The sequence below is a fragment of the Enoplosus armatus genome, chromosome 7 (genome assembly GCF_043641665.1).
Source record: "Enoplosus armatus isolate fEnoArm2 chromosome 7, fEnoArm2.hap1, whole genome shotgun sequence".
Lineage (NCBI taxonomy): Eukaryota > Metazoa > Chordata > Actinopteri > Centrarchiformes > Enoplosidae > Enoplosus > Enoplosus armatus.
In genome coordinates this window covers 14,283,086-14,297,624 of record NC_092186.1, presented here as the reverse complement: position 1 = coordinate 14,297,624, position 14,539 = coordinate 14,283,086, and the positions used below count along the sequence as shown (strand labels likewise).

Here is a 14,539-nt window from a genome sequence, read left to right as displayed (position 1 = left end):
CTGTGTGAGGAGGATCAACAAGATGCCTCAGAGCAGGAAGGAGATGCTGATGTTTTCCTACACAGCAACAACATTTCACTAACCTCACACCTCAGGTCTACTGAGGAGTCAGTGACTCACTGACTGTAATACTGATGTGATGTGACTCTGCTGTCACCAGACTTACACATGTCACATGTAGCACTGAGAACATCAGAAATTACAACTAAGTGTTTGTTTTGTTGTATTCCTTATCCTGTTTTTACTCATATAGACAAATCACAACATACACATAGGAGCACCCAAAGAAAAATCACAATATAATGTTGATTATAAGTGTAAGTGTTTATTAATGTATTTGTCAACAACTATAACTCTTCCTGTGAGCACCCATAAGGTGAGGCTGGTGTATAAACAGATAATGAATGACAACATAGTTGCATTATTATAAAATATGTCTTCATAGGATTGCTGACAAATACTGTACATTAATAAACACTTAAAAATGTCCTTATATCTGTTTAGAACTACATTATAGTGTGTTAAACCATTTATTAAATGTTTATATAGTGCTTTTAAGTGCTTAGGGGGACTTGAAGTAAAGTGTTACCCCCATACTGTTCTGTCCTAAGCAAAGGAACTATGTTATCGTCTGTAACAGACAATGGATCAGGATAATGAAAGACGAGTTAACAAGACATGGCCTCTGCAGCAGCTAATGGTAAGCTTCTGGCATATGTCAGTAATCAAGAGAGACATATGCTGTAGTTAGAAACAAACCTCCAGAGGTTTAAAGTTTCTTCAGTAAATCAACCTCCTGCTAACAAGATATACAATGATTTATATCTTGTTTTTTTTGCTGCTCTTGACATCCTTCTGCCAGTTATTTCCCATCATTATGAGCTGGAACAATCTTGGCAGTCAACCTTGGCCCTCGGCTGACCTGTAGTTTCACAAACATCCTCTAGAGGAAGCACTGTCTGTCTTTAGATACCTCCCACTTCCCCCTGAGCTCAAGTTGAAGACCAGAAGGCAACCTTCTGGTACCAGAATACCAGAATATATTATGGCTTCCATCTCATGTTACACTCCCTTGCTCCCTGAAATACACACAGGCCGGCCTGCTTGCCTAAACATGACAACCACTGGCTGCCTCAATCAAATGACCAAGATTAGATGCGATGTCATTTGGCACTGAAATAGGCAGCTTAGTACAGAGTAAATAAACTGTGCAACAACTAATATCTAAAATGACAATAGGTGATGATACATATAACAGTCTTTATATTATGGTTTATATACACAAGATATTATTATACACCACATGTTAAATTGTTACAGAAACAATAGGTTTGCTTATTGTTACTCATATTGGTACAGATTCATCCATCTGAAACTGGTTTCCTTATCTGACTTTGATTTCATTGACTCAGCATCAATCGCTACCTCACGCGTAACTGAAGTAAATAAATACCTGAATAGAATGTGTTGATTTTCAGGAGCTCCTTCTCGCAGGTCTGGAAAAACCTTTCCTCAAACTTAGCGTAGTATCTCTTCACTGTGTCCTCATCTGTGACTGGAGAAAGAACAAGAAGACAAGAAGAAAAAAATGGTGATTAGCTGCTTGCCGGAGGACACAAATATGTAAATACATAAAGCACTGTTGCACTTTTATAATCTTGACCTCAGGAAGGGTTTTAGATTATGTTGCTTCTTTCTTTTTTGTGATTTCCATTTATACAGTCTCACACACACTCACGCCTCAGAGTTGATAAGCAAACAGCCTCTAGAGGATATCACAGTTTATATAGTGGTGAGAAGCACTGACAGATGAAGCCACGTCAAAACTTTATCTGGAAGGTAACAAGAAAAGTTAAAATACAGCAGTACTCTTACTAGAGAGCAGAAGTGATGAGGTTACAGACACCAAAATCACCCACATGTTTGGTGATAATAGGTGAGACAACATCTCAATACAGAGAAGGATAGAATTTTTATGTGTATAAAGCTAACTAGCTGTGGTAGACAGAGACAGACAGTGGTAAGTGAGAGCTGTCCTGTTGTTCTCCTGCTATTCTTTACAGTTTGGGGCGTAAGTCTTCCCAAAATGTTGGTTGACTGTCAAAGTCATGCATCTGAGTAGACGTGTCCAACGCAGCTAATAACACAAAAATGTATTCCTGTAGGTGAGTTCCTGTAGGTTCGTCTGCACTGAGCCAAACAGACATCCATCCAGTGTTACAATTAGATCAACAGCTTCCTTCTGTCTCTCTTCTGTCTGACAAAACCCTGCATGTCTTTTTCAGGACCGGCCAATTCAATCAGCATCGATGCTCTGTCTCAAATAATCCTCTGCTTCATTCACAGCAGGCTACCTGACACCTGACAGAGTTTAAAATGTGGCCATTGGCCAGTTACCTGCCAGGCCCTGACCTACTCATTACTCAGACCTGGTCCACCAATATCTAAATGTCAAATGAAGGCGTTCATTCCAAGCAGAATAAAGACAGATGTGGGTTTTGTTGGGTAAAGAAGATATAGTGTCACATCCAATAGCGATACCACATTGTAAACAGTTCCTATTATATGAATTGAGCCTGGGCTGTAAATGGTGGATGGAGAGGCTTTCTATTCAACGTGGTAATAAGAAAGAGGCGCCCCAGGCAGCAGCCTGTCCATATCACTGCTCTTTTCAAACACAAGCACTCACACATACAAATGTAGGTATGTGCATACAGTGGGGGCATATAAGCCTGTGATGAAAAGGTGAATAAAAGTCCAACAGCTTTACAAGGAAAATAAATGAGAAACTGCCTCCACATCCATGAAGATAATCAATTACGAGTTAATTACACCGCGTTCTGCAGGTGAAAACACTGTACAGCCTAAAGTATACTGTAGAAGGACAAATCCTAAGGAGCATAAGAGAGGAAAACTTCCTACAGCAGATGCATGAGATCTGCTGCAAAATACTCGATGAATCACTCGATGTTGGCCAAATTCTATGAGTGTATCAAAGTAGTGCTCATTAAACATCCAAAACAACATCATTACGGTAACGACAATTGAAAAATGGGGCTGCATTATAGTATAACAAGAACAAACTTCCACTTCCAGCATCAACAGTGACTTTTTGATAGAGGTCTAGAGACAGAGAACAGAAAGGAAAGGAAACAGAGCTCTTGTTGTCTATTGATGGTGGTACAGATTCAGTGGTAAGGACAGACAGAGGAGAGTAGAGGAGAGGAAAACTGTCAAAAAGGTGTATATACTACATAGATATTGCTGTACCTGGTTGAATAGGTCACTTGCATGTCAGAGCTCACGAAAAACTGACTTAATAAAGAGGGCTAGAGAAGAAGAGGAGAAGAATGAAGACGGAGAAGATGAAGCTGCTGAAAGAGGAAGTGAAAGAAATGCAGATCGAAAATAAGGAGAGAGAGAGACAGAAAAGGAAGCAGATGGTCTCAAATCTGTCTCACACTTCTATACAATTGCACAGTTCAGCTGCAGTCACAACTCTTTCAGCCCTACAACCATGCAGCTGTCAGGCTGACTGGCTGGCTGCTGCAGATGGATGGATGACTGCCTGGATGGAGGGATGCGTGTTTGAATTGCTGACTGATCGGCTGGCTAGCAGGTTAGCTGTTATGACTGAGAAAGCTGGCCAGTCAGTGTGCCATGACAGAATGACTAATGGTCCAACATGCTCCTTTAGTTAGACCTGCAGGCAAGCAGCAACCCGAGTTGCACTGCAATTCACAGTAAAAGGTTACCCAGCTAATGAACACTTTGTACGAAAGAGCAGTGAAGGATAGAGACGCAGAGTAACAGAAGGGAAAAGGTGCTTTAAGTGAAATGTGGACAATCTAACATCTATGATATGTTTCCTATACATCAAACATTAGGTTTAAAATACATCTAATAAGAAATTATTGTCAGTTAGGCAACAAATTCAAAACCTTCATCTTAATAAGAAACCGCTTGACACAAAAGCTTCTGATCTAAACCACCTGTTTGGACAAACTATCTATCTGAACTACCTGAATCTTTTGGGGATTTTCATGTGGAATTACATTTTATCAGGAAACATTTCTGCTTTTTAATAGTTTTCTAAAATCATTATAGGTTGTCAAGCAATAAATTCCATTTACAGGGATGTTTTGGAAGAGTACATGTGTATATATTTTGTTAAATTACCTTTTTTCTCACTTGGATTGTGACTAACAGAGTGAGTGTGTTGGTGGATGAAAGTGTAGATGTGAGGGCACTTTGCAGGTATAGTAGGGGTTATGAAATGACCTTGCACCCCCGTCTCTTTGTTTCCTCCTGACCTTATGTACATCAGTGGAGGTGTGTTTGTGTATTTCCACATATCAGTACATGCACACATCTCTTTTTGTCCATTTATGTGTGTGAGGCGTGTGATGTGTAAGAACAAAGGTTCATCCTCACAGCTGTGTTTTACTGAGGCTTCACCAACAGACTCTCTGCTAACATCTCTGCAGCTGCTGAAATGATTCTGTCATCTATCTTCCCTCAACCTGCCACACGCTTTACTTTCAACCAGCATTAGCACAAATGAGCCCCATTAACATCTCATAATTACATTGTCTCAACTCCTTTCCTGCCTCCTAAGATGAACTGTATTACTGTGTAAATGCAATGAAACCTAATTACAAAAACATTCTGAATTCAAGCAGCTAGTAAGACATCCACTGTATCTTTAATTTAATCTATGGTGTCAGTGTTTAGGTAAATCTGACAGCTTCTCCTTCAGCTACACAGTATGGGTTCTCATTATCACAAGTCTGGGTGGATGACAAAAGAGAAGGCTATGTAAATGTCTGTGGTGTGAACAGTGTTTACACCACAGACACTTGAAGGTAGACAAAAGTTTGGACTTCATGGGAAATGAGAGCTTAAACAGAGTGACAGCATAGAAATGTTTCAGTATTCTGGTAAATCTACAAATAAGTTCAGCCTGAAGAATTCACATGCAAATGTGAAAAATCTAATTCAACAATCATTATTTTCTACACAGATACAATAAACCATCCTATAGCATTTGAATTTCAAGATTTTTTGCCCAGATGAGCAACCCCACCGTAAGTGGCCTCCTCTAAGTCTTGGACTCGTGTCCAGAGGGATCGCTGCCTCTACGACACCATACATACACCAGAGCACACAGAGGTCTCCTGCAGTCCTGGATGCACTGGTTTGCACATTTTGTGTCTGTGTGTGTGTGTGTGTGGCCATGCCAAAGAGATGATGATGGAGCACCTCAGTAGGAATAATGGTTCTGTTCCTGTAGGGCTGTGTGGTGATATATGCCTCTGCTCTTTGTGTGTGTCTGGTGTGTGTGTGTGTGTGTGTGTGTGTGTGTGTGTGTGTGTGTGTGTGTGTGTGTGTGTGTGTGTGAGTCTTTAAAGTATGTGTTTTGAACAGTACATCAGCACTGACGCTTCAAGTGTCAACAATAAACACTATTCCCTCAGAGAACTACATGGTGTTTACAGTATTTGTGAGGACATTCAGTAACTATGATGTTTATATAAGTGACCAGGGCCAAGAATTAACAGCAGCTGAGAGGCTGCATTTTGCTCAAGGCGACGTATCTAGGATCTAATGTATCTAAAGCTATGGAAAAATCAATATGTGGTTTGATTAGACTTAGGAACATTTAACAACTGTAAATAACAACCATAAACCATAAAGTAAGTTCCAGCAGGGGTGATCATTTTGTTTTCTCACCCCCAAACTAGTTGATAAATCAATTATTTGATCAGTGATTTATCAATCAATTGTTTTGTGTCATTACAAAATCACTACTTCAGGTTTGTTGACTGTTGATCACACATTTTATGGAAACAATTATACATTAATAATAGTTAATTATAGAATTAATCATTAGTAGATGAATCAATAATGACAACATTTTTCAAATAAAATACAAAACAAGTGTATATTGCAAGTTTCCAGAGCCCAAAGTGATGTCTTGATATAACTGATATATTTTGGTTAAAAAACACAAATAAATAAAAAACTATGGGTATTAATTCAATTTACAATGACATAAAATGAGCCATTTTTAAAAAACAGCAAATGTTTGGTATTTTCACTCAGTAAATGAATTGCTGATGTTGATTCATTTTGTGTCAACTTATCCATTAATCAGCTCAGCCATAAAACCCAAGCATCTGTTTCTTTGTTTCAGCATCATCAGCACCAACAACAACTAAATCACTGGACTGTCTAAACAAGCAGGAGATGGAAGGTACCAAGCAGTTTTGTATTCAAGATAACGAGACATACTTGGGGAAAACATGCTATGAGAAGAGAAGATCCAGTGCAGTATAGTGTGTTCATTCATTGGCTTCACTTTTTCAGACAAAGAATTGTGCTGGTAGCTAGAAAAACAACTCTTGACCTACAGTATTCCCGTGGCGGCTTGTAGAAGGCAGCCCCCCTCTCTCCGCTAACCCCTTCTTCTGTAGATTGTATAAATAAATGATGAGACAGCTTCCCCAGAACCCAACTACTCTAACCCCTGAAACCCTTCACACACACATACCCCACCCCCAACTTCTTATATTCCCATACAGGGGTTCTATGACGCGACCCCATAAAACCAGCACATAAATCCTTCATGGAGACCCTTTACTTTACAGTGAGAGAGAACACAAATACATACGTGTCACATCGATGTCTTCACAACTCAGAACTGCTTTAGGTTTTTTGGAAGTAAAGTAAAAGTCTTAACAGATTATGCTGGTTAAGCTTTCAATTTGGAGGGTTTCTATTTGTGGTTATTGTCCACTTTTATTCTATTATTCTTCTGCTCCATCACATGTTTTGTGCTGAAAATCTATTGCCATTAAGTTGGAAGAGACAAGAAAGGTTAAAAGGCACTGTAAAGAAGAAGAGCAATGGTTTCCTCTGTGTTAACAGCTCAGATATCATCTGTCATTATAATGAAGCCTGGAGAGAGGGGAGAGGACACAGCATCTATCTCTTCACAATCCAAAAAACAACACACTCAGAAACACACATAAATTGTATGTCCCTATTCTTAAGCTCCATTTATCTCATTTAATGACACCTCACTGCAGAATATAGACTATGCTCTGATAGCATTACTGTCGGGGGAGCTGAGGAGGCCATTACATTATGATTGTCGTTGTATTAGCCTCGCTTATCACTTCCCTCCAAGCACACAGGTGTAAATCACAAATGAAGAGGAAGACAAAGCTATAAAAGAGAATAGGATTAAGGTAACTCTGGGCTAATATCAACCTAGAGAGACAAAAAGAGTAAGTGCATAAAAACAACTTGAACATCCTCTAGTGCCAGGCTTTAAGGAAGGAAACACAACACTAAAACCAGCCAGATAACCCCCCCTCCATTCCTCCATCTCGCCTTTTTTTCCCCCCACTTATTCCCATTCGGCCCTCCAGCCACAATTAATTCTACCAATCATCTCTCTCATCGAGGCCAGGGGAGCATTAAGAATGCACACTCACTGGGCTAGACTGCCAGCCAGGGAGGACCGGAGGCAGGATGAGGAACTACTGTAGCTCCCAATCCATTGTGTACTATTTATACTGCCAGACTGCAAGCTAAGCAGCTCCAAAGAATATACTACACTGGTGTAGTGTAGTGAAAATGATATGATGGAGATAATCACATATTCAACACATTCAGAAAGCTGTTAATATCTCTGTCTTTTGTGTGTGTGTGTGTGTGTGTGTGTGTGTGTGTGTGTGTGTGTGGAATAAAGAGAGATAGACTGAGAGAGAGTGTGAGGCAAATGTGATGGGTATATTACCAGCAGCCAAGTCAATGCTTCATGAGAGGGAGAAAGTAAAAGCAAAAGGCCAGATGGGGTGTGAAATGATCCTGGGGACCAGACGGAAAACACACACAACACCCCAGAACACCAAAGAATGATACGGGAGAGTCATACTAATGGGGAAATGAGAAAAAGACAGGGAGAGGGAGAAATAGGGGAGATAAGGAATATAGGGAGATATAAAGACAGAAAGCAGGAATGGAAGAAAAATAGATGTGGCATGACAACTCCAAAAGCAGTGTTTAAAAGAAGAAAACAAATGATCTCTTTGTAGGTTTAATAGTTAAAAATAGATGGTAAAACACTGCAGCATGCTTTAAAATGCAGTAATGTGAAGTGCTTTAAATACTGGGGATCTGTCCAAGGTACTGAAATCACACAACAAAATAGCTGCAATAGGCCTTTTTCACAGAAGACGTTTGACATGTTCCAGAAGGAACAGGTGTAAATATTAACAATGGCTTAGTTCCATTTAGCCATTTCAGTTTCAGGGTCCTGGTATTGGTATTGGTACTGGTATACTGCCAATATATATATATATATATATATATATACACACAATTTTCTGTTGTTCACAATTCATATATACAACAGAAAACTGGTTTCAGCTTTTCTACCCAGAAAATTGTTTCTACCTGAATGAAAGTAACTATATGACTAAGTAGGTATAAAAGACACAGAAAACTTTAGACATTACTCAAGTGAGTCCTTAAACAAGACATAGATGCTGAGACAGTGGACTGATGGAAGTACGCTAATAGGCAAAGTTTCTGAGAACCACATGAAGTGGGTCATGTCTGTTATTCACTGGCATATTGCTTTGTCAATCTTATTTACTGTAAAACTGAAAAAACAAGAAACCGAGAGTGTATGTTTGTGGACGTGTGCATGTCTACTAAACAGCTTATGAATGTTTTCTATGTGTAAAATCTGCCCTGTCAGTTTCCGTTGCCCTTTCTCAGCATGTTTGTATTGAGCCCTGATAGCTGCTGTATCCCTTATAAGCCCACATGTCCACATCCCAGTTGACTGCTGAACAGAGACACACACACATTTGGGGCAGCACACCACAGAAACAAAAAGCACTGAGGTGAATCGGTCTGGAGTTCAGTGGAGGGCCAAATGGGCATGGTCAAAAGCAGAGGGGAGGTTAAATGGGAATAAGGGAGACGAGGGAAGAAGTTAGATGAGGTGGAATTGGACAGAGAGGAGAAATAGGCCACAGATTCTTCCAATCGGACAAACAGGAAGTCCACAGAAAGCAGTATTATTGACCAGGTGGTTGACGGGAAAGTTAATTACTCCCTCATTCTTCAGAGGGCAGTATTTCTTCCTCCCTTCTTCCCCCCTCTTCGTATTTTACTAAGCTGCTGCTGTGAAGTGTTATCTCTGACAGTCAGAGCGAGGGAAAGTTTGGCCCAGATATCTCTCTCTCCGCTCAGCACCACGCAGGTCCTTGAAGATTGGGATAGTTTCTCTGAGAGCCTCACTGACTCCCTGCATCTCTCTATAGGTAGATAGAGAGCGAAGGAAAAGGCAAACTGATAACAGTGTGAATTAAAAGCTGTCTGATTCATCTCATCGGGTGAAATGTTTACCTGGACCTTTCAGCTTCAATCACGTCCCTCAAACTTTGTCAGACATCTTAAGCCCTTTGAGATCCAGAATATTTAAAAGATATGTTTGTCCATCAGTGAAGTCCGCTATGGGGATATTATAAACTAAAATGCACTGTCTACTCTGAACAAACTTTGTTTTGATTAGCATGTGTTACATTTCTAATTCCAAGCCATTTCAATGCTAGCTTTTTAATGTGATATTTATTGCCAATATCACTTTTCTATACACAGTCTGCCGTGGCTCGGATAATGTAGATAATGTATTCCTGAGGCAGCAGTCCAATAAAGGATGTGGACAAGTATCAATGTCTCAGTATGCAAACTCACGCAGTGCACAGATCCCTCATGAAACATTAATTGAAGCAAATCTAATCTTAAGAGATCAGGTCTGATTTCATGGAGGTTCTTTCAAAGAGAACAGCCACTGTGGAGCCTGTGAGGGGATTGTAAAATGACTCAGCAGAGAGAGTTATACATTTTAACTAAAATTGTAGGGTTGGGCGAGTGGACAAATATATCGGCTATCAAATTATTTTGCTAATTTATTGGTCTGCCTCCTCAAGAATACAACTAAATAATTAACTTGTAAAGTGCAATTCAAAGCGTGCGTGAATAGGAACTGGTAGTTGGAGTTGGGCCATATTAAGCATGTTCTTCATGTTACACTAATTTCCGACAAGTCTTTCACAAAACAGGGTAGTGACTAAATGACAATGAAGCCGTCTATAGTGATTGCTGTTTAATCGACTGAAAAGCAACTTCAATTCATTAATCATATTTGAGAACTAGACCAAAAACTATAGGTGCAGTTGTGGACCATGATCATGTAGTAGCATAGTTATGTTATCCCCACCTGCTTGTTCATTTGGAGGCTGCAAGCGGAGCCATCCTTCATCTGACGGCATCTGACTCTTTTTCAAATAGTGTCGGACAGCTGTTCAGCCTGTCTTTACAGCTTATTGCTCAGCAAAGATCTCAAGGCGATTTATTTTGTTTAATTGAAGAAGAGTAGCATACAGGCTGCAATGTCTCAGTAAATTAGATTTTCACATTAAAGACCACGGATGTCAGAGGATACGGTGAAGGCAAATTTATTCGAACAGAATAAGTGAGGACTCCTCGCACGGCAATCAGTGGTTGTTGGGCTGATAGTGGCTGGTTGGAAATTTTTGGAGACAGGAGGGGGGCTGGTGGTTGAGTGAGGGGTGGAGGTCACCTGGTCTCACCTTCTCTAGTGTGAATTCACAGCACATGGCCAGTGCCTGAGGGGGATTTGTCTATTTGTGTGACTGTGTGTGTGTGTGTTCATGTGTGAGACTGTTTCTGTATGCATGTATTTTCTACTGTGCAGTATGGTTTTGTATTGTAAGCTACTTTATTCCAAAGGCTGTTTAACTTAATCTTGAGTAAGGAGAGGGGGAAAGTCCTTATCTGCAATTTAATGAATATTAAATACGGATGAAGGTAGTTTATGGTACATAGCAAATATAGGTTGAGGCACAAAAGGAAGTGATAAGAGGTTTGCTGGGGTGACTGAAAAAACTACAGCTTTCAATTCCTTAATTTAGTCTTGCTATAAAGCATTTTCTTTCCACAGTATCTTCTATGGAGGATCAAAGCAGAGAAAACCAAACAGATTGCATAGTGTGAATCCTGTGAATAGATTCAGTGTATACTCTCCAATCTCTTCTCAGGATCACCACCTAACAGCTTAACCTCATTAGTCAGGGCTGGTCTACATGGTCATGGCTCATTAAGATAACAATAAGGTTTATGTTCTGCTCTCAGCGCTACACAAACATGATTGATATTAATCATCATCTAGTCTGTAGAGAAAAGAGAGCATCAGAAATGCTTGACTGTGCTGCTGATGTCTCATTTCACTGAGACATGTAAGAGAGGGAGGGAGGACAGGACCCACTAATCTCTTGCTTTAGTGACTCTTTTCCTTTTTGCCACCTTAGTTGTCTCTTCATCACTTCTTCCACGGCTCTTTTTGAAGCAGAATGCATCTTTACTTCCTGTCTCACCTCTCTCCCTCACCATCTTTCCTCTTCACTGAGCTTGTTCAGTTGATCCATATGCAACCAAGTGGAAGGAATAAGGGCGGCATCCAAGACTCGCTGCATTCATACGGAAAATATCAGGGTCACGTCTGTACTGGGAGGCCACAGAGGAAGTCATCGGGGTCCTGTTTGCAGCAGCATTGCTCTACATGTTGCAGTAATGTACTGTCAGAAGGAGGGGCTGTAAAAATCTAATTGTGTACTATTTTCAAAAGGATTAAGAATATTGTGGGTTTTTTGGTGCTTTACTTTTCAACAACTGACAAAGACAATGGAGCAATGCTACAGCCAGTTTACAGTAAATACACAAACGTACAGGCTTTCAATATGTATTACAAGTCCATAATAAATATGTCTCGCCTCACTTCACTTCTCTTTTTATGTGCAGTTCACTTGGTGACAATTGGCATTCAATATTAAAGCCTGTGTGAACAGCAGTTTGTACAGCAGAGCAGAGTCGCTGTCCTGTAGGTTTTGCATGACCTTACATCATCTATATCAGCTGCATTGTAATCTTGGCCTGCTCCATTGGCCTGCTGTTACATTGGAAACACACAGCGTGTCGTAAGACAGGGGAGTTCTCTGGTCAATCTGAGTGATAAAATGTTATAAAATGAGACTAGTAATAATACTAAAATTGTGATTAGATTGTTGAAAAAGCAACAAAGGTACACTTGTGGAAAACGGACTGATGCTTGCTGCCGCCTCATGTGTTGTGCACTTTGCAAACACTGCTGATGGATGGAATAAGGAAATGAACTGTCTCACAACTAAAGCACCCATAATACACTGGAGGATCAGGGCAGACTCTGCCCACTAATACCATAAAACCAACAAGACGTCAATATGAATAAAAGCGAAAGACAAAAGCAGTGACTGACAAAAAAAAGGTCAGTTAACAGAAACCAAGAAAAGTAATTACAAATTGACCTTGAAATTTAAATGAACATTTAGGGGAACCATATGTTGATTATAGTACCTGCAGCGTAAAGTAGGAAAGAAAATCCTTTATTCAAACATTGGACCTGGAGCCAAAATGGCCTTCTGGAGCAGTCGCTTTTTGACGGCTATAATAACACAAAGCCACCTGGTTGGAAGAAAATTGCTCCACCATTTCAGTGTCTAAATGTGTGTGTGTGAGTGTGTGTGCTATAAATGCACCAATAGACTTGCATGTGTTTGAGTAAGTGTGTGTGTCCTGTCCCATTTTTGAGAGCTGGTTGGCTGGGAGTGACATTGTCATTATCGACATCTCTCTCTGCTCCCCTGGATCCTGTAGCCATTAGCAACCAACTCTGGGAGTTGGCCTCTCCTCTGCTGCAGCCAATTGCTTTCAAATCACTGTGTGACTGTGTGCATGCATGCGAATGAGCAGGTGTTCTTTTTTTCGTGTGTGTGTGTGTGTGTGTGCGTATGCGTATGCGTATGCATGCACTCATGTCTGGATACGGCTCGGCTCTATGATAGCAACATCATTGAGTGTGTCTGTGTTGATTATTTGATAAAATGCAGCCTCACTGTTACTCATTTATTCCCAATTTATATCTGTGTTAAGACAAATGTTCCACGACAGCGTTTTATCTCCACAGCGACACACACACACACACACACACACACACACACACACACACATTTCATACCAGGCATGCTGAACAGAAAACTGCACAACAGAAGGAAGCGGTCAGCGTAAAATAATCAATAGGTGTTGATTAGGCCTACTCAGTACCTTTGTATTGCATGGCAAGCAACAGCCCTTTTTCTGTGTGCCTGGAAATCAATACTCTGATCAGGCCGGGCTGCACATCTCACTGAGCAGAGGAAAAGAGCAGTACACACCAACTGACTGTGAAATGAGACTGAAAAAGCACCAGCCCATGATAGATGGCCAAATAAAACAATATTGCAGGCCTAGTTTCCCAGAACACAAATTAAGCTGAATGCATGTTTCTAAAAGGCATCAGATGTAACATCTAACGAGAAAAGTCAGCAAATACAGAGCTGCTTTGTGCAGTACAATTGTTATTTTCCAAGATAAGCAGTGATGAGCATGTAGGATGTGTCTCTATAATGGAGTTACATACATTCATAGCTCTGTCCTCTCTAGCACAGCCTTTACACAGTTGGGGGAGTGAAATACGTTGCTCAAAACCACCTCAGAAAGAGCTGAGAAAGGACTCACTTCCCTGGTCTAGACTCCCACAGACAGACCACGGATCTGGCAATATTCTAACCTTTAGGCTGACACCGACCCTTTACATAGTGGAGTCAACACTCCAGGCACTCACTGGCACAGTAACATGAAAACCCTTTTATACTGAAGGCCCCGCTGGGAGTGTGTGTGTATAAAAAAAACTCCTCTCCTTCCCGTTTGGCCTGGAATCTCTGGCTGTGTTTTAAGAAATATCACAGATCACAGAGACAATAAAAAAAACTTTTGATTATGTTTATATCAGCTGACGAAACATTACCATAGCTTTGTAGAGCTACTTTACAGCAAACCTAATTAAGCTGTCAAAGGTGGAACAAACACTCGCAAAATGTCTTCTGAAGACTTAACACCTCAGACTCAAGGGATTTTATTTTTTAACATTTCCTCAGGGCAGATATGTATATAGGGGCAAATATACAGTACTTATCAAGTATGCTAATAAGTCTTTGTCTCTGTTACCATGGGAGCTAGTCATGTGACAAACCACAGGGGTGTGTCCATATGCATCTAAGAATACCTGTGAGAAGCTTGTGTGTGTGTGTGTGTGTGTGTGTGTGTGAGTGAGTGGGGGGAAGAGAGAGATCATATATTATAGCTACATTACTGGCTGGCTGGCGGGTGAGTTTAATCAAGGCAGTAATAAAAGCAGGGTGGGCTGATGGAGGAGAGTCCTCTGGGAGTCGCAGCTCTTTGTGTCTCTCAAACCCCTCTGGCCCAGGACAACCTCTCCCTCTCACCCCCACATCCCCATCTTCCTGCCCCCTACTGACATTCCTATTCCTGTATGTCTCCCCTTTCTTTCTTCTTCAGTTGT

General features: G+C 40.6%; 1 protein-coding gene across 2 annotated transcripts in view; it reads right to left on the bottom strand.

The window, feature by feature from the left end:
• xpr1a (xenotropic and polytropic retrovirus receptor 1a) overlaps window positions 1-14,539 on the bottom strand; it is a 60,574-nt gene that overhangs the window by 15,097 nt on the left and 30,938 nt on the right. For both annotated transcript variants that reach the window (XM_070909316.1, XM_070909317.1), the window contains exon 3: window positions 1,454-1,555. In XM_070909316.1, coding sequence (XP_070765417.1) covers window positions 1,454-1,555 — 102 coding nt within the window. The remainder of the gene's footprint in view (window positions 1-1,453; window positions 1,556-14,539) is intronic.